Raw genomic sequence first — 24371 nt, forward strand, 5'->3', positions numbered from 1 at the left:
CAGCAGTGCAGAAATAAAGGTGCCAATACCATATAATGTCTGAACTGCTGGTGGCAGCACTGCCTTCAGAGCTGGGGTCCTAGTCAGCAGCCACAGAGCTTCCTGGAGCTAGGGGATGTTCCTGGATATGGATCTGACCCAGCCCCGGGAGTAGCCCATGCAGGAGAAGAGGAAGTCCATTCCCTCACCAACCCAGCCAGGACCAGCAGCTGGAGCCTGGCATACAGTAGGAGCCCTCGGCCAGGGCACCACCAGCACTGCCCATCCCCTGGCTCTGTGCCCATTGTTCTGGCGCTCAGGAGTTAAAGGGGCCTTGGGCTGCTGTGTGTGGAGACGGGTGTGTGACCACAGAGACCTGCCCCATAACCACAGCACCTTGGGTGGTTGCCCACCCGTAAAGCCGGCCTTGCCCTCCCTCCACCCCAAGGCCCTCCCATACCATGCCAACTCTCTTCTGCGCTGCTGCTGGTGGTAGTGCTGCCTTCAGAGCTGGGTGCCTGGCCAGCAGCCACTGTTAACTGGCCACCCAGCTCTGAACACAGTGCCGCCGCCAGAAGCACAGAAGGGTGGCAAAACTGACACACACACACACCCACACACCCATGATCCACTTTTGGGTGGCTCCCCCAGTTATAACACTGGGGAATTTCAGATTTAAGTATCTGAAGCCCTGATGATTTATTTATTTATTTTAAATCCTATGACTGTGAAATTGACCAAAATTGACGGTGAATTTGGTAGGGCCCTACTCATAACTGGGCACATTTGGCTAGGTTTTCCAGAAAGTTGTTATTAATGATGACTGCTGTTTAATCAGCATAAAATTAGCATAAGATCTGCTTAATAGGAATGAATTTGTCCAATGTAAATCACTTGGGTATGAATTTTTATGCTTTAGTATGACATAGCAATTGCCAGAATAAAGATAAACACTAACATTTTAATCATTTTTTTTTAAAAAGTCTGGCAAGAAAAGGTGGTCACTTTTTAGTCAGGAAAAGACCATACATAAAGATGGAACAATTAACACGATTCTCTTTCAACAGAAAGACCATGAAGCATGACTATATATAACCACGCTGAACTCTGAGCCACTAAACACTAAATTACCACACATTATTGACTCAGCTACACAGCAGCACAATAAAGCCTTGTTATGACTTGCCTATAAAATTCTCATTCTTCTACCTTCTATAAAAAAGTTAGTCCCTTTAAATAGAAGATTGGGGTACTAGTGCTCAGTTCCACACTGATGGGGCACTAGAAATGCACAAAATATATGGGTGTCCTCTCAATATTCAGAATTGAAAAGTTCATATTATACACAGATACTGTAACAGAATTTACTTCAATCCAAGAGAGGTTTTTACAGTGAAGAAAGGTCACCTATTGAAAATGAAGTAAAACCACTCTCTCCATAACCCCAAACCTACTATTTCTGGAAGCCAAGGGCAACCTCCCGATCACATATGTTCATCAAGCCTCCTTTGGAGGGGAGAAGTGGGAAAATGAAAGACTGGACAATAGATTATAGCCAAGCTGCCAGGGCTTCATCCAGTGCCTGTCATGACCTGCAATACCTAGTATTGACCTGGGCAGGCACATGCTTTCTCACTCTCTCATTCTGAGGGTATGGCTACACTTGCAAGTTGCAGCGCTGGTGGAGGCTTTCCAGCGCTGCAATTAGTAAGTGTCCACACCTGCAGGGCACATCCAGCGCTGCAACTCCCTGGCTGCAGCGCTGGCCGTACACCTGGCTCAGCATGGGGAATAAAGATTGCAGCGTTGGTCATCAAGTGTGGCTACACACCAGCGCTGTTATTGGCCTCCAGGGTATTAGCAGATATCCCAGAATGCTTTTATAAATTACTCTCTTTGTTTTGTTATGCAGCCTCTCTTTGTTTTGTTGTGAACTCGGAGATCTGTTGATCCCAGAGCTGCTTATCTACAAACACAGCTCCTGTTTGCTTGACAGAAACAGGGCAGAGGGGAGAGAGGGAGTCCGTTGGCTGCAGGCTGTTTGCAGTTAAGAGTTAAGGGTAAGGGATCGGGAACATGTTCTGATTTTTCAAGGCAGGAAGGTAACACACAGTGTTGGCTCCAAAAATCCACTCTCCCTCTCTCGCCCGCTCCCTGTCACACTACGCCCCACCCCACCCCCCTCTTTTGAAAAGCATGTTGCTGCCACTTGAACGCTGGGATAGCTGCCCATAATGCATCACTCCCAACAGCGCTGCAAATGTGGCCACACACCAGCGCTGGTACCTGTGAGTGTGGCCACACACCAGCGCTGGCCCTGCACAGCTGGACGACCAGCACTGCAGATTTGTAAGTGTAGCCATACCCTGGGTTTTCAAATGCATCAGAGTTCAATGGCATATACCACCCACAAAGCAAGTTTCCTGTTGTATTTGATACAAGCAAGCATTGACATTTAAGTCACACTTACATGCTATGTAATCACAGTAATTACGATTGATCTCCTGTTACCATTTTCAGAGTAAAAGTATTTTTCCAAGTGTACTTTTATCAACAATTAATAAATCAAGTAAGACTATTTACCTTTAATTACTGACATACATTAGTTTTCAGCACAGAAAGTTAAAAGACTAGCCAATTCCATACTTATATAGTACATTTCCAAATAAATACAGTTTTCCGATTTCCATGTATTCAAGCAGCAACAGCTTGTTTGGCAGTCTGGCATGGGAATAATTGTTTTAAGTATGAAACAGCTTACATATTCCTTTGAAACTGGTCATATTTCAGCAGTCCCAAGTCCCTCTAGCCATTTATAGTTTGTAAGTTCTATGTCTTCCCTCCTCACCCCCCAAACAAAGTTTTGCTCAGGCGTCAAATACCCACAAAACAGAAACAATGGAAATAAACTACATGATGCTGTCAAACAAACATGCAGACAAACTGATAGAACATTTAAACACATCAACAGATAAAATTCAGACAACCATGACTGAAAAGTTGAGTGTGTCTTCAAAATACATGTCAACAGCAGCGTTTAGAAGTACTGGAAATATGCCTATTACTCCTACAACTTGTTTTACAAAACCTAATTTTTTAAAAATTCCACATTGGATTAAACTGGGTCCATTTAACAGCTCATACATATTTACAATGACAATGTAATCAAAGTAAGCTGACAAAATTCAATTACTGAGCTACAATTTTAAGATCAAAAAGTGAGACTGGAAAACTCTTCTGATGTTTAATAAAATAGTGGCAAACCAACAGGCTGATCACCTACTTCAAAATATGAATTTAAAAAAAGTACCAAACAAACCAGATTCATCTGTTACATAATCTTAACGGACAATTTGTGGGCAGGACCTGCAAAAGATGCCAACTTTTTTTTGTTACAGGCTAACCAAGTATGTTATGTAACGATTGCTCTAGAATGGGCAGTGGTGCTGGAAACACAGATGATAACTTTGTTTTTAATCCCAGGCACAGAGGAATGAAATGGGCTATTATGTTCTGTTTGTTTGTGTTTAGGTTCCCTGCATCAGCTATCCTCTGTTGGTGCAATTCTATATTTAAGGAGCCAGATGCTGCTGGAAGAGTTTGTAAAGCACCATTTTCTGTTCCAGTTCACTCCTTACACTTAAAAGGAAACAGACCTATCATTTCCCTTACACAAACTATATTATACAGAGTGGTTGTAGCCAGGTCTATCCCAGGATATTAGAGAGAAAGGTGGGTGAGGTGTCTTTTATTGAACTAACTTTTATTGGTGAGAGATACCAAGCTTTCCAGCTACAAAGAACTCCTCTTCAGGTCTGGGAAAGGTACTCTGAGCATCACAGCTAAATGCAAGGTGGTGGAAAGGATTGTTTAGCTTTAAGTAGTTAACACATATTCAAGGTAGAATAGTTCTTTAGAACAATCCTTTCCACTTTGCATTTAGCTCAGAGTACCTTTCCCAGACCTGAAGAGGAGCTCTGTGTGGCTAGAAAGCTTCTCTCTCACCAACAGAAGTTGGTCCAATAAAGGGTATTACCTTGCCCACCTTATCTCTGTACTGAGTATTGTTAGTCCATATTGCAAATCTACCAAACAAGTGGAAGTGCAATACAAATCTATTAATACTTCTAACCCACCACCCTCCTGACATCCAACATTTTGTGTCTGCCAATAACATTGCTCTTCCAGTAAATAAAGTTCTACTGCCCTAGAGTATTTTCTCTTGCGCAGGTGGGCTGGTTCTAGCCCACATTAGGCAGGAATCCTTACTGTAATACAAGACCCAAATTTCTTGGTCAAGGTATAGTCAAGATCCAGACTCTAGAGAAACATTTTTCACACCACAACAACAATTAAAATAATAAGTGAATAAAGAGGTTTCAGAACCTATTCAATCCAAAGCATCTGGCAATCATGTCCACGGTCTGCCTACTGCAGGGGTGGGCAAACTTTCTGGCCCGAAGGCCAAATCTGGGTATGGAAATTGTATGGTGGGTCATAAATGCTCATGAGATTGCGGTGTGGGGGGGCAAAGTGAGGGCTCCAGGGTAGGGCCAAAAACAAGCAGCTCAGGGTGTGGGAGGGGGTTCCGGGCTGAGGATTGGGGTGCATGGGTGGGGGCAAGAGATCTCGCTGGGGGTACAGGCTCTGGCATGGGGATGAGCGGTTTGGGGTGCAGGAGAGTGCTCTGGGCTGGGACTGAGGGGTTCAGAGGGCAGCTATGGAGGGGAGGGGGTCAGGCTCCGGGTGGTGCTTACCTCAAGCAGCTCCCAGAAGCAGCGGCATATCCTCCCTCCATATCCTACGCAGAGGGGCAGCCAGGTGGCTCTGCACACTGGCCGGTCGGCAGGCACCACCCCTGCAGCTCCCATTGGCCATGGTTCCAGGCTTGCCCCGCACCATGGTTCTAGGCCAATGGGAGCTGCAGGGGTGGCACTTGGGACAGGGGCAGCATGCAGAGGCCCTGGCTGTTCCTCTGCGTAGGATATGGAGATGGTACATGCCGTTGCTTCCGGGAGCTACTTGAGGTAAGTGCCACCTGGAGCCTGTATCTCTGACCCACACACAGAGCGGGGCAAGCCCCTGACCCCACTCCCTGGCTGCAGCAGGGCAAGCCCTGAACCCTACTCCCCGGCAGGACCTGAAGGGCCAGATTAAAAATGTCTGAAGGTCCAGATACAGCCCCCACGCCGTAGTTTGCCCACCCTTGGCCTATTGACTACCCCGCTGTATAAAGAGCCACAAAGCCAGGCCCCTCACTACCCTTCCCCCACATCGTACAGACACCACAACCAAGGGGGTGGATAATGAAGACCTTCCCAACAACAAAGGATATGGGGGACCCTATATGTACAGTGCTTTGACCAATTGGGGACCAGGAGAGACCCAGCACTACAGGCAGCTCCTCCGGGAATCCTGTGCACAGGCCGCGCCACGCCCTGTGCTGGAGCACGGGGCACACACGTGCTACAAGTTACAACCAGCCGCCCTTCAAGGGACCAAGAACCAAAGGGGAACTGTGCCACGAGCAGCCCCAGCCCCTCCACCGGGCACCATCCCCACCCCGAGCCCGGCTCCTCACCTTGGGCGTGTGCGGTGTGTCGAAGAGGCGCAGCTTGCGGAAGGTCTTGTGGGGCGGGGTGCCGGGGCACTCGGGCAGGGGGGAGCGGGGCTCCTCGCTGCGGACCCGGTACCCGCCTACAGTGAAATGCGTCGGCGACTCCCCGCAACACCGGCGGCCCTTGAGGGGCGGCGAGGGCGAGCCGGCCATGAAGTAGGCTCCGGGCGACTTGACCGGGGACGAGCCGAAGCCCTCCTCCTCCCAGGAGTCCTCCTCATCCCCGGGCAGCGCGGACACCGCCGGCTCCATCTCCTCCTCTTCCAGCGGCGGCGGCTCGCCCCGCGCCGGGGTGCGGGCTGCCGAGAGCGGCGAGTCCGCCTCCTGGAAGGCGGAGTCCTCGCCGGTGCTGTTGCCGCTACTACCCCCTTCCTCCTCGTCGTCGTCCTCGTCGCTGCCGGCTGGGAACAGCAGCTTCTGCCGGATCGGGGCGTCCGCCGGCCGGACCAAGAGGCGCCGCGGCGCGGCCTGCAGCCGGTTCACAGAGCTCATGGCGGGACCGCGGCTCCGGGCCGCTCCCAGCTCCGTACGGGCCCCGCTCACGGGGAGACGCGCCACCCGACACCCTGGCTCCCTGCCGGCCGCTCCCACGCCGCAGGCCCCGCGCTGCCCGCTCCCCGGCGCTGCCACTATCGGCACTGAGTAGGCGCCACTCCAGGCTCCTCCTGGCCCCGCACCAACGCAGGCACCGCGCGGACCCGCTCGCTAGCGCTGCCCAGGGTAGCCCAGCTCTTGCCGTTCAGACTCCGCGGCTTTCCCGCGACCGTTAGTCTCGTGGCCCCTACGCCAGCCAATCACACACGCCCACTCAGTTTGAAAACAAGGAAGACGGAGGCCGGGCCACGCAGAAAATACGTCATACGTTCGTTTGGCGCGAATGGGGAGCTGGAAAGGGCGGGGCTGGAGAAGTCTCCTTCCGTTGGGGGGTGGGCGGCTGCGCGGGCACGGAGGCGCTCCAGGCGGTAGCCAGAGCTGGAGGCGGGGATGGCTGTGGGGTAGAGCGAACAGCGGTCTGACCCGGGACCGAGTCACCCTCCCCGCTCGGCCGTTGCGGGAGGAGAGAGGGGCGGGCGGTAGGAAAGGCGGAGAGGGGCTTGCTGCCGGGGCGGGAGCGCAGGGTGGCCGCGCAGGCTGCCGTGCTCCTCCAGCGCCGCTGGGGTGCTGCGCTAGTTCTCCAGCTCACAACCCCGCGCATCAAGCGGGAACTGTCCCTTTAACTGAACAACACGCAGCGCGCGGGGAGAGGAAAGCAGCTCTGCTCTCGCGCTGGAGGCGGGGCACAGCCCGGGCCGGCCGCCTTCACGCCACTAACCCCGCAGCACACACAGTTCATTGCGGTGGTGCCACTGTAAGCAGAGCCTGTGCTATGCCCTCCTCCCGGGCGCCCTGCTTAAAGGAATCCGTTTGCACTGCAGTGAGTTAAGCCCGTCGCAGTTGCAAGGAGGAGGGGAGATGCGCACACCCTAGCGGTGTCGCCTCCAGCCAGCCAAACCTGCATGTCTCACACGAGACGAGGGCAAACAAAAAATCGAGTGTTCACTCCCCTTTTCTAGAGATCGCCTCCAAGTGAGCTTTTCAGCTCTGTGCACACGTTGCACGATCCTAAGTTGAAGTACGACACCCCCCCCACACCCACACCAAAGTAAAATGCCACTTTGCTGATAGCCGTTAGCGGCGGGGAGTTTCATCTCTGCCTCCTTAAGAACAAAGGCAGTGTATGAGCCCCCTTAATTCTTTGTTTAAAGTCTAGCACTACAAGACTGCTTGTAAAGACTGGCAGGGTTGAGAAGACTCAAATCTAAGCAGATTTTTTAAAAAAATGCTTCTCTTAGCTTGAGAAATCTGTTAATACCAGAAGAAGAAACAACATTGACGCTAGATCATCTTTTCTACTAACACTTGAAATCAACAAATCCATTATACTAGTGCCCCGCCCAAGTAGGGTGACCAGACAGCAAATCTGAAAAATCAGGAGGGGGTGGGGTGTAATAGGAGCCTATATAAGAAAAAGACCTAAAAATCTGGACTGTCCCTATAAAATCAGGACATTTGGTCACCCTACGCCCAAGATATGTATATTTGGTTGATATATACATTGCTAACTTTTGTGATGGAGTTTTCAGGTCCAGAAGTAAAGTGATTGATTTTTTAATTATTATTATTTTTAGTTTCAGCACAGAGTAAGTATGTTTATTGTTTTATAGCAAAATGCCCCACATTTAAAAAAAATAATTGCTAGATGTTCAGCTGTGCAAAATGGTACAGAGTGCTTAAGTACAAGTGGAATAGACATAATCTGTTAAACAAATACTCACACTTTTATGGTCCTATGAGACAAGATGTGAAACTAGAGTGTGGTCTGAGAGCAAGTGAGATGTAACAATCTCATGTAAAAAAAATAGTTTGCAGTAAAAAGAAGCACCCTTTTAAATGAATGATTTGTAAACTATTCTCATGATATTTGAGACCCGATTCATGAATTTTGAACATTTGAGGTTGGCAATACAGAAGAGCCACTCAACCCATTTCCACGTGTAGCATAAGTAAACCTTTGAATTAAGGATGCTTATCAGGGAGGGAAAGTGCTAGGCCTGTGCCCTGTTTTGCTCTTTTAGGATGCATAATGGACCCTTAGCCCAATTTAAAAAAAAAATCAAATTTTTTTAAGTATTTAAGCTTAACCATTTAAAGAAATGCCAATTACTTTGATTTATAAATATTGCAAACCTCTCAGAACATCAAGCACAATATTCTGATTGGTTGACTGGCAGCTCTCATTTAGTAAGAACTTCTTACTCAAACTAGAAAATCACCTCACAATGAACGTGTTATATACTCTGCATTTCATTTGACAGAAACTGACCTCTCTATGACCGCTTTGACTTTGGCCCTCCACTTCATCTCTATCAGCCCTTGCTGGACTGATAATGCAATCAAGTATCTGTCCTTTATCACTTAATCAAATTATATTAACTAAAACTAATCTTTTGAGCAAAGCTGTACTGACCAACTTTGTTTTCCCAGTCAGAGAAAGCTAGAATAATCCAGAGCTGGCTCCGTCTAGGTCCCATGACCTATCATCAACTTCTCCTTATTTTCAAGACAATACACATCTCTTCCCCCCATCCTTTGGGTTGAAGAGTCATTCTGTGGCTGATGCTAATGGCTAGTGTAGCTGTCACAGTCCTAGTGCCCCTGCATCCTTCTGGTAAGGTGAAAAGCATACAGAATTTATCTAGCAGCAGATCTCCTGGCCCTTATTTAGTTCCACATGATAGCATGTAGACAGCCCCCATTAAAACTAATGTCTGTGCTTTTTTACGCCTTGAGTGGCATCCCCAAATTTTGCTTTCTTTATCCCTGGAGGAGCAAAATCAAACCTATTCTGCTGCATGAGGGAACTCTGCACCCAGAGAAAAAGGGGCAGGAGTTGCTTCTAAAAGTTTAGGAAACAATGAATTAAATACACCAGACCCAGCCTACAGAGAAAAGGGAAATTAAAATGTGTACTTATCCAGATGCTCCAGTTGTTTGCTGTTTGATCTGATTCCAGGCAATGGTGGATCCTAGTAACAGAAACCTTAACTTAAAACCACTTTTTTATAAGCCTAACTGAATACTGTCCTTACTTTCTTCCTCCCAAAGAGCCATTTCAATGGTACATTAGAGCCAGCTCCTATAACAACTCTCCTCATCCTGTTTCCCCTTCACTCTGCCACACCAACTGGGGGTGCCATTGTTAGCTTTGCAATGTAAGTGGGGACATAACAGAGAGAGCAATGGAAGGCTTTGCCCTGAATTTCCCATCTGGAAGCCACCACCATTTCTCCTGGCTTCCCTGTGAAAGGAAAGTAAACACCTGTTTAATCTCCTAGGCAAGAGCCACGGCCACTGCAAGAACTGGATTGTCTGCAGGCTCTACTACCTCACAAGCTCTTGAAAGCCAGATAACACTTGCCATAATCTTTACTGGGTCCGTTCACAAAAAATGGGACAGCCACTGTCACCTCTCCTGGGACTGTCACTGTTGGCACTCTCGTCACACGCACACAGGAATATTCTCCTAAATACATCTCTTACCATCACTCTTTTCAGCAATTGGGGAATTCAACTACATTACTTGTAAGTAGTTTTCTATTTTACCAATTATAATCATTTTGCCTTTCACTAGGTTAGGAGCTGGTGATATAGAGTGAGGTGGCTTGAGGAAGATCTTAGGCCTTGTCTACGCTGGCACTTTACAGTGCTGCAACTTTCTTGCTTCAGGGTTTGAACTCCCCTCCCCACTCTGAGCATTGCAAGTTTCAGCACTGTAAAGTGGCCATGTAGTCAGTGCACCAGTGCTGGGAGCTACTCCCCTCGCGGAGGTGGGTTACAGCACTGGTGCCACAACTACACAGCCACATTAAAGCGCCGCCACGGCACCGCTTTAATGTTGGTAGTGAAGACATACCCTTAGGGTGTGAGTTCCTCCAACTGTACATGAGCGTCTTTAGTTACTTTCTGCACTGCTCTGACAGCAAGATAGCTCTACCACAGACCTACCAGCTTCCCTCCCTCCTTCCCCATGCACTCTCTCTTTCATGTAGTCTAGTCCCACCTGTTTCAGTTTCACCTCAGTAGGCCCCCTATCAGACTCCTGCCCCTGCCCTGCTTGGCTTCCCACTTTTGGGTTGACATACTCACATTGCCTGCCATTTCCTGTCTCAGGCCCCTCTCCCACTGCAACCCCTCCTGGTTTGGCCTGACCTGAGCTTGATAAGCAGCCACGCTTGGGGATTAGCTCTAAACTATGTGCAGCAAGTGTTGCAGCCTTCCCCGCAGCTTCCCCCTCAGCAGAGGCAGCCAGCAAGTGGGAGATGGGAAGATTTACTATAGCACCTACTACTGGCTGGAGTGGTGCTTTGCAGGAAGCCGCTTCAGCAGTAGGGAGGCACCATATACAAGCACAACCTTTGAATGCCCCAAGGATGCACCTATGCACAGTGAAAAATTTAAAAGCCTGAGATTTCCCTCTTGCCTGCACCCTGCAGTTCTATCCCCAAGGTTTCCCTTTACTATGTGACAAAATATAGCATAAAGAAAATGTGTCTTTTTAAAACCAGGAACATAGTATGTTCCCTGACTTTAAATGATGGGACAACAGCAGATCTCAAAGGCTCAAGGACTCTTTTTTTCTAAACAGGACCTATCCTTCTATGCTATGTATCTATCCATATCCAGGTTCTCATTGGGCGCCTATCAGCATAGGGTCTGAGCCCCTATTCCTCTTCTATTCAGTATCACCTGTGATTTTGGAGGCCTGAGATCCCACAAAAGTCGGTGGTGAGGCCAGTGTATCCTAGGACCGGCGCTGGTCAATGTACATGGCTTCTTTCTTCCTTCTCTTTTCTAGGAGTGCTCATGCCTTTCTTCTGTTTCTTCTTTTCCTTCAATTACTGTTTCTTCTCTCTAGAGATGTTCTGAACCTCTATCCCCTTTGGGCCAAAACAACTGCCAGTAACTGCCAACTCCAAGAACAGAGGCTTCCCATTGGAGCATCAGTTTGTCAATCAACCATCTCAGGGAGTGGGACTCTTTCTTTCCCATGCAGAGCTGCACATGTCAAACTAAAGGTGATTTTTTTTCCACCCGTTTAGGTAAATGGGTGCAACTTTGTGCCGGGCACCATTATATCAGTTTTAGAGCATCTTAAAGCAGCTCATCTTATGCCATTTTGTAACTGACATAAACTAAACCAATTTAAGACATTTAAACCAATTTAAGTGTGTCCATATTAGGGAGGGAGTCACTTCAATTTAATTAAATAGTTTTAGAAACTGATTCAGTTAAATGGTGCACAAATTGTGTGTAGACAAGGCCTCCTTTGCCAGCAGAGCAGATAAATCCACTAGGATATGAGAGGGTAATTATTCCTTTTGTAAGTCATAAACAGGAAGACTTCCATAAAATATCAAAAAGACGGTTACTCACCTGTAGTAACTGTTGTTCTTCGAGATGTGTTGCTCCAATCCATTCCAGTTAGGTGTGCGCGCCGCGCGTGCACGGCTTCTCCGGAACTTTTTTTACCCTAGCTACTCCGGCGGGCCGGCTGGCGCCCCCTGGAGTGGCGCCGCTATGGCGCCTGTTATATACCCCAGCCGGCCCGTCCGCTCCTCAGTTCCTTCTTGCCGGCTACTCCCGACAGTGGGAAGGAAGGAGGCGGGGTCTGGAATGGATTGGAGCAACACATCTCGAAGAACAACAGTTACTACAGGTGAGTAACCGTCTTTTCTTCTTCTCGAGTGATTGCTCCAATGCATTCCAGTTAGGTGATTCCCAAGCCTTACCTAGGCGGTGGGGTCGGTTAGTGATATAGAATAGTGAGACGTGGCAGAGTAGTAAAACTGCTGAGGACACCGAAGGCTGCGTCGTCTCGAGAACTGCTGCAACCAACGCGTAGTGGGAGGCGAAGGTGTGGATCGAAGACCATGTGGCCGCTCGACAGATGTCCTGGATGGGGACATGGCTCAGGAAGGCGGCAGACGAGGCTTGCGCCCTCGTGGAATGAGCGGTGAAGCGGCCCGGGGGCACGCGAGCCAGCTCGTAGCATGCTCTGATGCATTGAGTTACCCAGGAGATGCGCTGGGAAGAGACCGGCTCGCCTTTCATGCGATCGGTGACTGCTATGAAGAGCTGTGTAGAACGCCGAAAAGGCTTCGTCGCCGCTCGATCGATAAAAAAGCCGAGCGCTTTCTACGGACGTCGAGGGTGTGGAGCTGCTGTTCCCGAGGTGAGGCATGGGGCTTCGGGAAGAAGACCGGGAGAAAGATGTCCTGATTGAGGTGGAAAGCCGAGACCACTTTTGGCAGGAAGGCCGGATGCGGACGAAGCTGCACCTTGTCTGCGTGGAAGACGGTGTCTATGGCGGACCTAACCGTCAGCGCCCGGAGCTCCGAGAGCTCGTCTGGCCGATGTTATGGCGACGAGGAAGGGCCGTCTTCCAGGAGAGGTAAAGAAGAGAACACGTGGCCATAGGTTCTTTTTTTTTTCGAATGGCGGACGGGACCCATGAGTGGGAAAAAAAAAAAATTTTTTTGGACAGGACAAGGTTCAAATCCCAGGTTGGGGCTGGAACGCCGCACCGGCGGGTACAATCGGTCCAGGCCTTTCAGGAAGCGGGAGACCATCGGATTGGAAAAGATGGAGCGACCTTCCAGAGAAGGACGAAAAGCGGACAAAAGAACCGCTGCCAGGTGTACCCGCAAGGAGGAGACCGCCAGACCTTACTCCTTAAGGTACCTAGAGGTAGTCCAGGATGGTAGGGACGGGTACGACGAAAGGGTTGAGTCCTCGTTGGTCACACCAGAGCGCGAACCTCTTTCCATTTCGCCAGGTAGGTGGAGGGTCGCGAGTGGAAGGCTTTCTGCTCTCAAGCAGGACTTGCTGCACGGCGCGTCGAACAGTCCCTCTCTGCGTGGGTCAACCACGCAGGAACCCGCAGGCTGTAAGATGGAGGGACTGCAGGTTCGGATGGGTTTCGAGATGGTGGAGTCTGCCGAAGTCCTGCGTGATGAGGTCCGGCCATAACGGGAGGGGGATGGGATCCCGAACGGAGAGCTCGAGCAGCAGGGTGTACCAATGCTGTCTCGGCCAGGCCGGAGCCACTAGTAATGACGGTTGGCTCGATCCCTCCGCAGCTTCTGGAGCACTCTGTGCACGAGCGGGGAAAGGAGGGAAGGCATCATAGAGGAGGTGAGTCCTGCCAGGGATACAGGAAGGCGTCCGACATGAGAGCCCCGGCGAGTGACCCCGGAACGAGGCAAAACTGGAGACACTTTCCTGTTCGCCTTGGAGGCGAAGAGGTCAACCCGGGGAAACCCCCACCTCTGGAAAATCGTCATGGTGCAACGTCGGGACGAAGGGACCACTCGTGGGAGAGAAATGACCTGCTGAGATGGTCGGCCAGCGTATTCTGTACTCCCGGAAGAAAAGACGCTTCTATGGGTGAATGGAGTGGGTCCGCAGAAGTCCCACAGGAGGATCGCTTCCTCGCAGAGGGAGAAAGAGCGGGCTCCGCCTGCTTGTTCAAATAGTACATCGCAGCGGTGTTGTCCAGTGAGTACTGTTACACAACGGCGTTGCAGGTGGGAGCAGAAGGTTCGGCAGGCGAGGCGGATGGCACGGAGCTCGCGGACATTGATGTGTAGCGCGAGCTCCTGGGGCGACCCAAAGGCCTTGGGTGGTGAAGGTCGCCCAGGTGGGCCCCCCAACCGAGAGTGCTGAGGCATCCGTGGTCAGCGTGGCGGATAGGGCGAGGGAGGATGGAACGGGATACTCCCGCACACACGACCTCCGGGTTGAGCTACTAGCCAGCGGAGGAGGAGTCGAGGGCCGTCCTGTTGACCGTGACCACCATGTCGATGAGGGGTCTCGATGAGGCCGGTACAGAATACACCGTCGCGAGCCAGGACTGGAAGGGGCGAAGATGGAGCCGCGCAAGGATATGCGGTGACATATGTGCAGGAGGGGCCATTGTGTTGACCCAGAAGGCGTAGGCAGTCGAGCGCACTGGTTGTGGTCGGCGAAGGCGACGAGATCCCGGATGATGGGAGACCATCGACCTGGTGCCGGGCGCGAGGAAGAGAGGCCCTGGCAAACCGTGGAGTCGAGAACCGCTTCCGAATGAACTCCAGCCGCTTTGCGTTGGGAAACAAAAGTGGACTTCTCGGTGTTGATGAGAAGACCCAAGCCGCTGAAAGAGAGACAGAATTTCTGCCATCTGTTCTATCACGAGCTTGACGGGACTGAGCTCGGACCAGCCAGTCCGTCGAAGATAACGGGTAGACGTGCATCTGACGTCGGCGGAGGGCTGCTGCTACGACTGCCATGCATTTTGTAAATACCCTCGGTGCAGTGGAGAGTCCGAATGGCAACACGGCGAACTGGTAGTGGGCGTTGTTGACCACAGAAACGGGGGGGTCGGTGGGGTGTGAAGGTAACGCCGATGAGGAGGATAGATCGCGACATGGAAGTAGGCGTCCTTCAATGTCGAGGGCGGCAAACCGTCAGTCCTTCCCGGATCCAGGGAGGGAATAATGGTCCCCAGGGTGACCATACGAAACTTGGGCTTGAGCAGGTATTTGTTCAGCTCAAGCGAAGGTCCAGGATAGGACGTAGCCCGCCTTATCGCCTTGGGGATGAGAAAATAACGGGAAATAAAATCCCCTTCCCCGCTTGTCTTGAGGGGGTACTGCCTCTAGGGCAAAACCCCCCCCCCACGCTCAACAGAGTCTGAACCTCTTGTAAGAGGACTTGCTCGTGAGAGGGGTCCCTGAAGAGGGACAGGTGAGGGTGGGTGGGAAGGTGGGGGCGAAACAAATTGAAGGCGGTATCCCGACTGGACTGTTTTGAAGCACCCATTTCGTCTGATGTTAAGCGGGACCACGCCGAAAAAGTAATGGGAAAGGCGGTTGTGAAATAATGGGGAAGGATCCGGTAGGGAGAGATGATGGGCCGTCCTCGATCGCCCCATCAAAAGGCCTGCTTAGCCCCCTGAGGGGGGCCTTGGAAGCGGCCTGGCCCTGGTTGCGGCGGTTTGCCGGACGGACGACGGCGATTTTGGGTCGGTCGTGCGGCTGACATAGGGGCGATAGCGCTGTTTGGTAGCAGGAGGGCTGCGGCCAGAGAAGGGCCTGCGCTGCGTTCGCCGGCGTATGCATGCCTAGCGTGCGGATTGGCGATGCGCCCGTCCTTCAGGGTCTGGATCCGAGAATCTGTGTCTTTTCGGAAAACAGACCTCGGGTGTCGAAAGGGGAGGTCCTGAAAGGGTATACTGCACCTCCGGCGGCAGGGTGGAGGACTGCAGCAAGGAGATGCGCCTCATTGTCACGCCGGATGCCAAGGTCCAAGCCCCGGAGTCTGCGGCGTCGAGGAGGCAAGCCGTAATAGATGACCGGGAGGAACTTCCTCCCCTCGTCCAGCAAGGCGGAGAACTCCTGGCGTGATGTGGAAGGCAGGAGCTCCGTGAACTTCGCCAGGGACGTCAGAATGTCAAAGACAGTACCTGGCGAGGAGGACCATGATGTTTGCGATCCTCAGCTGCAAACCCCCTGCGGAGTAGATCTTACGGCCGAGCAAGTCCAATGCGCTTGGCGTCCTTGGACTTAGGCGCAGCGGCAGGTTGGCCGAGGCCTCTCGCGGTCGTTAACAGATTGGACTACGAGGGAGTCTGGGGTTGGGTGGGAGTAAAAGGTACTCATAGCCTGATGGTGGGGCTGAGTACATTCCGCTCGACCCCGCGTGCTGTGGGTGGAATGGAAGCGGTGGGTCTGCCAGAGCGTAGTGGCTGTTTTTTTTTGAATGGTCCGGACCAAAGGGTATAACGCCACGCGGACGGGAGCGTCTGCACCCACCACATTGGTAATTGGATCCTCGTCCTCATGGACCTCCTCGACGGGGAGATTCATGGACGCCAGCCACCCTGCGAAGCAGGTCCCTGGAAGGCCCGGAGGTCAATGGGCGGGGGGTTCGCTGGCCGCAGCACCTGCCACGCCTCATCCGGCGAGGATGATGAAGATGCACCCTGCACAACCGGCTCAGGCATTCCTTACGGTCGGTGGCCTTGAGCCTCCTCCGAATGTGAGGCGTGGGTGATTGGCGGAACGGAATGAGCAGAGGGCTCGTGCGGATAGAGGAGGGAGGGGCGGGCCGGCTAACAGTTGCTTCAGGGCCCCTGGTGCTGGTGGTCAACATCCCTCCTGGGAAATGGGATACTCTGCGTTTCATGCTGCCCCCACGGGAACCTACCCAGTAGCCCCACTGCTCATGAGGGAGTCCTTGAGTGGGTCGGCCATCGGTGGGCTCCCCAGTATCGTCGGCACCTCGTGGATGCGGCCACGGACGCTGGGCGGGATGGCCAAGGCGGTGCTGTGGTGCCGAAGGACTGAACCGCTGAAGGCGGGAGAGGCCCTGCATCCGACGGCACCAAGGGTCGATACGCAGAGCGCCGACGGGACGGTGAAACGCTTGAGCGCGGGCTGCGGCGGTGCCGGGAGCTCGACCGGCGCCGGGAGCTCGGACCGGGACCGGGATCCGCGGTGCCCGGGGAGTGGGGACTCCGAGAGTCGCGGGGTGCCGAGACGATCTCCGCGACTTTGGGGTAACCGACGGTACGGTGACCTAGATCGGTGCCGGGAGTGCGACCAGGTACCTAGATCGAGAGTGGTACCGGGACTCAGACCGGCGTCGGGATGGCGCTCGGTGCCGTGAAGAGGTAGCGGCGGCGACAAGATCCGAATCGACCGGGACGGGGACCTGCGCCGGGACCGGGACCGGGACCGTCTTCCATGCTGCTCGTCGATAGAGGGCGGTCTTGTCATTCTGGCTGGCTTGCCCAGAGAGACAACAGCCCGCACCGGCGGTGCCGGAGGCTCGGAGCCTCTATAAGCCTGATCAGGTCCCGCGCGGAGGAGAATGTCTCCGGCGTCGAAGGCAGCCTTGGCTCAACCTCGGTTGGTGCCAGGGAAGCGTGGCGGTGCCAGACTCGACGGCGGCTTGCGGAGCCGGAGTCGAGGGCTCAGGGCCCTCTTTACGCACTGCCGCACTCTCGTGGCGGACTCTGTGCGTGCCTTCGCTACAGCCCTTCGCCAAGTGTTTCTGCTTGCGTGAAGGCGAGGGAGCGAGCGGTGCCGGGTCGTCTTAGGCGGCGGTTTAGGTACCGTGGCCACGGTGCCGGAGCCGGTCGCGGTGCCGCGGGTGCACTCTGCACCTGTATGAAGAAGCCCTTGGTGCCGGCCGCTGACGGTGCCAGGGGCTGGAGGGACGCCTCCATAAGGAGCTGCTTGAGGCGACTGTCTCTGTCCTTACGGGTTCCCGCGGCTTAAAAGCCGAACAAATAGCACACTTGTCGGTGCGGTGTGCACCTCGCCCAGGCAAACGGAGGCAGGAGCCGTGAGGGTCACCCACTGGCAATAGGCCTCTGGCACGCTGCACAGGGCTTAAAGCCCCGGTGCCTTGGGCATGAGCCCGCACCGGGGAGGGGAAGGGAGGAAAAACTCCCCCTCCCCCCTATCCTTATCTAAAACACTAACTAACTACTAAACTAACTATACTAACACTAAAGAAACTATATACAGCAATGAGTAGCGAGAGCTAGGGATGTGGAGGACTACTGAGCACTTCACAGTTCCGACTGCCGTCACGGGCGGGAAGAAGGAACTGAGGAGCGGACGGGCCGGCTGGGGTATATAACAGGCGCCATAGCGGCGCCACTCCAGGGGGCGCCAGCCGGCCCGCCGGAGTAGCTAGGGTAAAAAAAGTTCCGGAGAAGCCGTGCACGCACGGCGCGCACACCTAACTGGAATGCATTGGAGCAATCACTCGAAGAAGAACTTTTACATACTTCTCATGTTCTTTAGTGTGCTTAGAGCTGAAGTCCTCCTTTTATTTACCAAAAGGCAAAGTACAAGTGGTGTCAAACCACAGAGAACCTCCAAAGGACAAGCTTTAGAATATGGAAACTTTGGGCTAATATGAAGGTAAACTTTCAACAACAACAAAAAAATTCCCAACAACAAAATAAAATATATATATTTAAGGTACTATTAAAAGGGCAAATCTTGTACTAGGAAGTGAAGTAACATTGTCTCCATTCATTAGGCCATTAGTTTAATCTGTTCTTGATATGTGAGGGGTATTGTGTGCCCATATTTGTGTTTAAAACAGTCTACCTTCCTGCCTACAACTCCTATGCCACATCCTCCTGTAGACAGCATAAGGGACCTGATGATCCCTGGCTGCTGGAGTGTCCTTTTGGGGCTACTGGCACTGGTGCAAATTGGAGCATGCTAATGGTCCCAAGATTGGGGGAGTTCAAAGGTGGTTTACAGCCACCTGTGTACTGTCCCCAACTCCTAACTTGTATCACGTGTTCCTCAGCCAGATCCCAGGATCCAACCCAACATATTTACATTCCCTTATGACTGTAGATCAGTGAATGCTTTTATTAATTTCTTTAGAAAGCAATCACTTATTCGTTTCTTTGCCAAGCAAAGAATCTCATCTTCTCATTTCACTGACAACGTTTTTTTTGTGTGTAAATTGTGAGAAATGTAAACATTTTCCAAAGTTCTGTTTCACTAAGAATCATTTGATCAAATTAAAAAAATACACTGAAAATCAACACACTTCTCCTTGCTTCAGTTTCTCATCCTGTTAGTATTACCTTCTCAAAGTAAAAGGAGGTTTTAAAAGATAATCTATATTAACTGCTAAGAAACCATTAGCAGTATTGGATTAAACAGCTTTTAAATCATCACAATACTGGATAAAACAAAGATTGATAAAAACAACAACATCTTAGTAAATTCTGCTCTGCATGCTTCCTAGATCATGAGTTTGCTCATCCACTTTAACAGTTCAGGCCACAAGCATGACTTTATGCTCTAAGATTTTCCCCCATAGAGAATGCAGAAAAACCTGTAACTGCAAACAAAGAAGAGTTCGTCAAATGGGTGTAAAACACAAGCTCTTTGGATTTTTGGATGTCAGAGTGAAAAAAACAACAACAATATGCTTAAATAGAAGAGCATTGTTTCTCCATATGATACCTTTGTTAAATTAAAAGTCTTGTATTTTTCTTTCCCATTCTTTATTCACGCTTCAGTCAACAAAGACTGTTCTTGCCACAAATAGCCAGTGCATTGTGTTAAAATGGTTTGAAATTACACTGTAATAACTTGGAACAAAATATTCAAATTCACTTTACAGAAAAGGTCTGACCATCATGACTCACAAGGGCCAAAGGAAGGGGCAAGTCACGTAGGCTCTTTTTTGAGGGAGAAATAAAAAATAGGAGGCTCAGTGCAGATCTTCGTGCAGAGGCCAAACACCTAGCTCATATGCCAGATCTTACCTGCGTGACATTTTCAGATTTGGCAGAATTTAAGTTTTTTATTAAAATAAGAAATAGGTTTATAGCCCTCACAGTTCCAAAGTTCCCCTTCCAAATTTGGCCCAAGTGTAACCAATACAGTGTTGCCTTCCTGAGTCTGCAGGCAGTCTGGAATAATAGCTTGTAGAGGTGTAAATGGTCTCATACCCCATTAATCCCATTGAGGTATTTTTCTTTAATGTAAGCATTAACTATTTAATTGCTGAATAGCAGAGGGAATGTGGTGAATAATTGGAAATTGCTGCAGGAAAAATAGAAGGGAGACTCAAAAAGATATGGATGAGTGAGAGGGAAAAGAAAGAATGTGAGAAAGGAAGATAAATAAAGGGGGAAAATAGCAGTGGTCTTATAAGAAAGCTTATTTTTCCACTGAGTGAGGCTGAATGAGACAATGATGTACTAACCAGTGAGACTCAGGAGACTATGTAGTCCTAAATTTATATACCTTGTTCCATTAATCATAATTAAAAATGGAATTTGGCCATCTCCACAGAATATGTTTTGACACTCTTGCCCTAGTGGATAGATTCCATATCAAAAAAGCTACTACAACAGTTTGCACCCGTTGACAGCCTCAGCAAAGGCACCATTGAGTGAATGGCCTAAACCAGTTTTCAAACTTTTTTTCTGGCGACCCAGTTGAAGAAAATTGTTGATGTCCATGACCCAATGGAGCTAGGGATGAGGGGTTTGTGGTACGGGAGGGGCTCAGGTCTGGGGCAGAGGGTTGGGGTGTAGGATGGGGTCAGGGCTCTGGGCTGGTGGTGCAGGCTCTGGGGTGGTACCGGGGATGAGGGGTTTGGGGTGCAAGAAGGGGCTTTTGGTTGGGGGAAGGTCAGGGGATTGGGGCACGGGCTTACCTCGGGCAACTCCTGGTCAGTGGCGCAGTGGGGGCGCTAAGGCAGGCTTCCTGCCTGTCCTGGCACCACGGACCGTGCTGCGCCCCAGAAGTGGCCAGCAGCAGATCTGGCTCCTAGGCGGAGGTGCGCAAGCAGCTCCGTGCGGCTCTCACCTGCAGGCACAGCCCTCCCCTCTCCCCACCCCAGCTCCCATTGGCCAGCGGAGCCAGTGCTCGGGGTGGACGCTTCTGGGGCTCAGCATGGTGTCAGAACAGTTAGGGACTAGCCTGCCTTAGCCAGGTAGCACCGCCAACAGGACTTTTAATTGTCCGGTTGGCAGTGCTGACCAGAGCTGCTGCAACCCAGCGCCTTACATTCCGGGTCACAACCCGCAGTTTGAAAACCACTGGCCTAAACCATAGAGATTGCCTGAAGAGGTCATTGTGAGCTAGAGGCAGTGCTGGGGAAGCTTGCACTGTATTGTGCTCTGTGGACCAAACTGATCCCAAATTCAGTGAACCCAGTTAAATAAATTATCCCCTGATAAACTGAGCTCTTTGGCCTTGCGGATCTTGCAGTCTCAGGCCCCCGTCCTGCAAACAGATACACTACTAGTGTTGACCGTTATGTTCATGCAGTGTCCCACTGAAGTTCACAGGATTCCAGTAGTCTAAGAGTTTGCACCAATGCATCTATTTGCAGGATCAGGGCTTATGTTTTTGCATACAAGTTTAAATCAATTTTAAAAAATAAAACATAAATGTACACAATATGGAGCATGGAAACCTTAATAACCAGACATGCATCTCTGAGCCTCCACAGACTTGCTGACAAATGCGTGCTTTTATTTATGGGTTTTGAAGCTCAAAGGGAAAACTTTGTTACTTCCTTCTGTGGGTAAAAGAGGAACCCTAATGATGCCAAAAGGGACGGGAAATAGGTGAAAAAATTGTTTGTGCTGTAGGGGAAACTGACACAGAAGTGGATGTGGTGCCATCTTGTCAAGGTTTTCTGTACTTACAAGATCAGCCACTGTCCCTAAAACCACTTATGGCTAAATTAGAGGAGCTCAACCAAGGTTTGGATGGTGTCCAGTCCACAGCAGCCAACATGGACTTAAAACTGGTTAAACTGTTGAGAAAAATAAACAGCTTCCAAAAAAGAACAGCTGGAGAGCCAAATTGCACAAGTGAGAATCAGAAGCAAGTAGAGTAAAGCAGGACAACTCTCAACCCTGATGACTAATGTAATGAAAGAAAATAAAACACAATGCTATGCTTTATAGTGGTTATGCTTGAAAAGCAAGTTAAGATGCATAATCTAAACAGCTGCCTGACATTTTACACATTGCTATAAGCAATTACCCTGTTTTCATTGAGCAATAGACTATTCTGTCATAACCGCACAGCCTTGACTAAGACTGTTACTGCTAGAATTATTGATGTTTCAGATAAAATCTGAACCCTACAAGCTGTGCAGAAAAGCACACACTCTGTAATGGCAGCAAAATTCTTATTTTTCCAGATCTTGATCATAGATTGCTCTAATTTATTCCAAGTACTAGCCCAATCAAACAACCATTAAGATAGCTTAAAGAAATCCTCACCTCTCCCTCTGTCTTGCACCAAACACAGCTCACTTGGACCAGAGGATTTGGCCTTCTGACTCACAAGTTCTTGGTGTTGAAACTTAAAACAGCTTCAGACAGAATTCTACCCATTTGGAATGTGCTGAGTATAGAGAAGGCTTCTAACTTTCACAGAAATCCTTAATATTACTCAGCACTGTAGTACAAAATAATTATATAGTGGTTGAGATTTTCTAGTAGTTTTATAAAGCCTTTATTTTTTACCTTTATGCATCTTAAGATCTGATCCTGTAACTCTTACACATATGAGGAGTCAAGATGAAGTCAATATAAAAGTTAATGAGTCAGAATAATTGAAAAGAATTATTGCTCTAACATCAACAGATACTGTGACTATAATATAGAGTTAAGATGTTCTATTCCTTTTTTAAATGATTATGGTTATAATGATTTAACATAAAATGGAAATCAGCATTTTGTATCAGTAATTCAAAATTATTAAACAATTTCCCAACACAAGCTAAACAAATCTAAGCAATCACAGTAATTATTTCACTAGCTGTTAGTAATTTTTCTTAGTGTATGTAAAACCCTAAATAATTCCTCTATCTTCTGGGGGTTTTCAATATTATTATTGTCCCTTTAGCCATCTCTTATACATACTATACAGATTGAAGGCCAGATTTTTAAAGGTATAGGTACAGATAGGTGTCTAGTAGGATTTCCAAAAGTGCCTAGGCACCTAACTCCCATTGAAATCAATAAGAGTTAGACAACTAGGTACTGCTGAAAATCCCTCAAGCACATATCTGCATCTTTAGATGCCTAAATACCTTTACAAATTTGGCCCTTAGATCGTCTAATCTTTGCTCACAAGCCAGTCCCTTTCCCAGTAACTTTGTTGTAATTCTCCGAACTCCCTCCCATTTGTCAATACCTTTTGGTTAAGGAGGGGACCAGAAAGGAATGCAATAGTCCAGACAGGTCTAGTCACACCAAAAAGGGGCCTATTTCCTCACTCCTTCATGACAGAACACTTCTGCATATGCAGCTCAGAACTGCATTAGCCTTTTAGGCTGCCATATCATATGCAAACTCATTCCATTTCCAAGTCATCACTTCTAGATTTTCTTTTTAAAATTACTGTTCCAAGTTTCTCCTTCTCATTGAATATCTGTGCTTCAGATTATTTTTCCTTAGATGTACTAATCTGAATCTCATTTTATTTTCTGGGTATGCTTCTAACATAAGTACCTTTGTATTATGTCCCCGTCCTGAGTGGCATTTGCAATTCTTTCCATTTAATATCTGTGAATTTTGTTAGCACGCTGTTTACCATCTGTTCTAGATCTTGAATTCTGGGTCATGCTGTTCTGGGCATTAGTATTCAAAACAAGGAACAAAAATCAATGTCCTGTATAGTAAAGAAAGTACAAATTATATTTTTAAATTCTAAATTGTAGTGGGATAAAATCCAAAATACATACAACAGAAGGTCAGATCATATAATTTATTATTGAATATTTTATATTTATCTCATAGTAGTACCCAGAAGCTGCAACAGAGCTCATGGTTCCATTGTACTAGGCATAGTAAAAACACATAGGAAAACATGGGGCCCAGATCCTCAGCTGGTATAAATTGCCATAGCTCCATTGACTTCAACTTATACAAGTTGAGAATCTGAATCATGGTCCCTGCTCCAAAGAACTCAAAATCTTAAGTTTAGTGTCTACACACAAAAGTTGTATTACTTTAACTATACCAGTATAGTTAACACAGTACAACTCCCCTGTTGTGGATGCAGTTACACCAGTATTAAAGTGCTTATACTGGCATAGTTTATTTCTGTTTAGGAGGATGCTCCTTAGAAGGACTTATACATACTGAACCAACAGTTATACTAGTACAAAAACTGTGTGTAGACTAGGCCTTAGCTAGCCCTTCTAATCCTGCAAACACTTATGCACGTGAGTACCTTTACACATGTCAGTAGTCCCAATGAATTTAGTGGGACAATTCATAAGCATAAAGATGCATATTACTCAAGTGTGTAAGAGTTTGCATGATTGGGGCCTAAGAAGGCAAGCAATATACAAAGAATGGAGTGGAAGAGGGATACAATCAAATATATATATTTTATATACATTTTGACATTTTAAAAATAATTATACATGAAGTAAATGCCAGTTAATCCCATCTGCCCCTCAATCCATATTTAACTGGCCAATTTCTCAGAGACATCACGGCATATATTCAAATCATATGATACTGACCACTGGGCTAACTGTCTGTCTGAATTACCTCTATAGCAAAGGGAGAAAAATCTAACAGAAATAATTTTATAACGTCGTTATTTCTGTTGCAGTTTCCAACAGCTTAATATTAGCATTCTGCCATGACAGGAGAACAGAT

General features: G+C 49.1%; 1 protein-coding gene across 3 annotated transcripts in view; it reads right to left on the reverse strand.

Moving 5' to 3' along the window:
* WEE1 (WEE1 G2 checkpoint kinase) overlaps positions 1–11072 on the reverse strand; it is a 28694-nt gene extending 17622 nt beyond the window's left edge. Inside the window, exons 1-2 of one of the 3 annotated variants that reach the window (XM_045017013.1) lie at positions 10883–11072; positions 9107–9162 (exon numbers count right to left, since the gene is read on the reverse strand). Coding sequence is in view for 1 of the 3 variants with exons in the window: in XM_045017010.1 (XP_044872945.1) it covers positions 5561–6088 (528 nt within the window). In the remaining 2 variants the exon portion in view is untranslated. Of the gene's footprint in view, positions 1–5560; positions 6411–9106; positions 9163–10882 lie in introns of those variants that run through there. The other 2 variants (XM_045017011.1, XM_045017010.1) reach the window with 2 other exon arrangements.
* Between the last annotated feature and the right edge of the window lie 13299 nt (positions 11073–24371).

Source organism: Mauremys mutica, chromosome 4, assembly GCF_020497125.1.
Source record: "Mauremys mutica isolate MM-2020 ecotype Southern chromosome 4, ASM2049712v1, whole genome shotgun sequence".
NCBI lineage: Eukaryota > Metazoa > Chordata > Testudines > Geoemydidae > Mauremys > Mauremys mutica.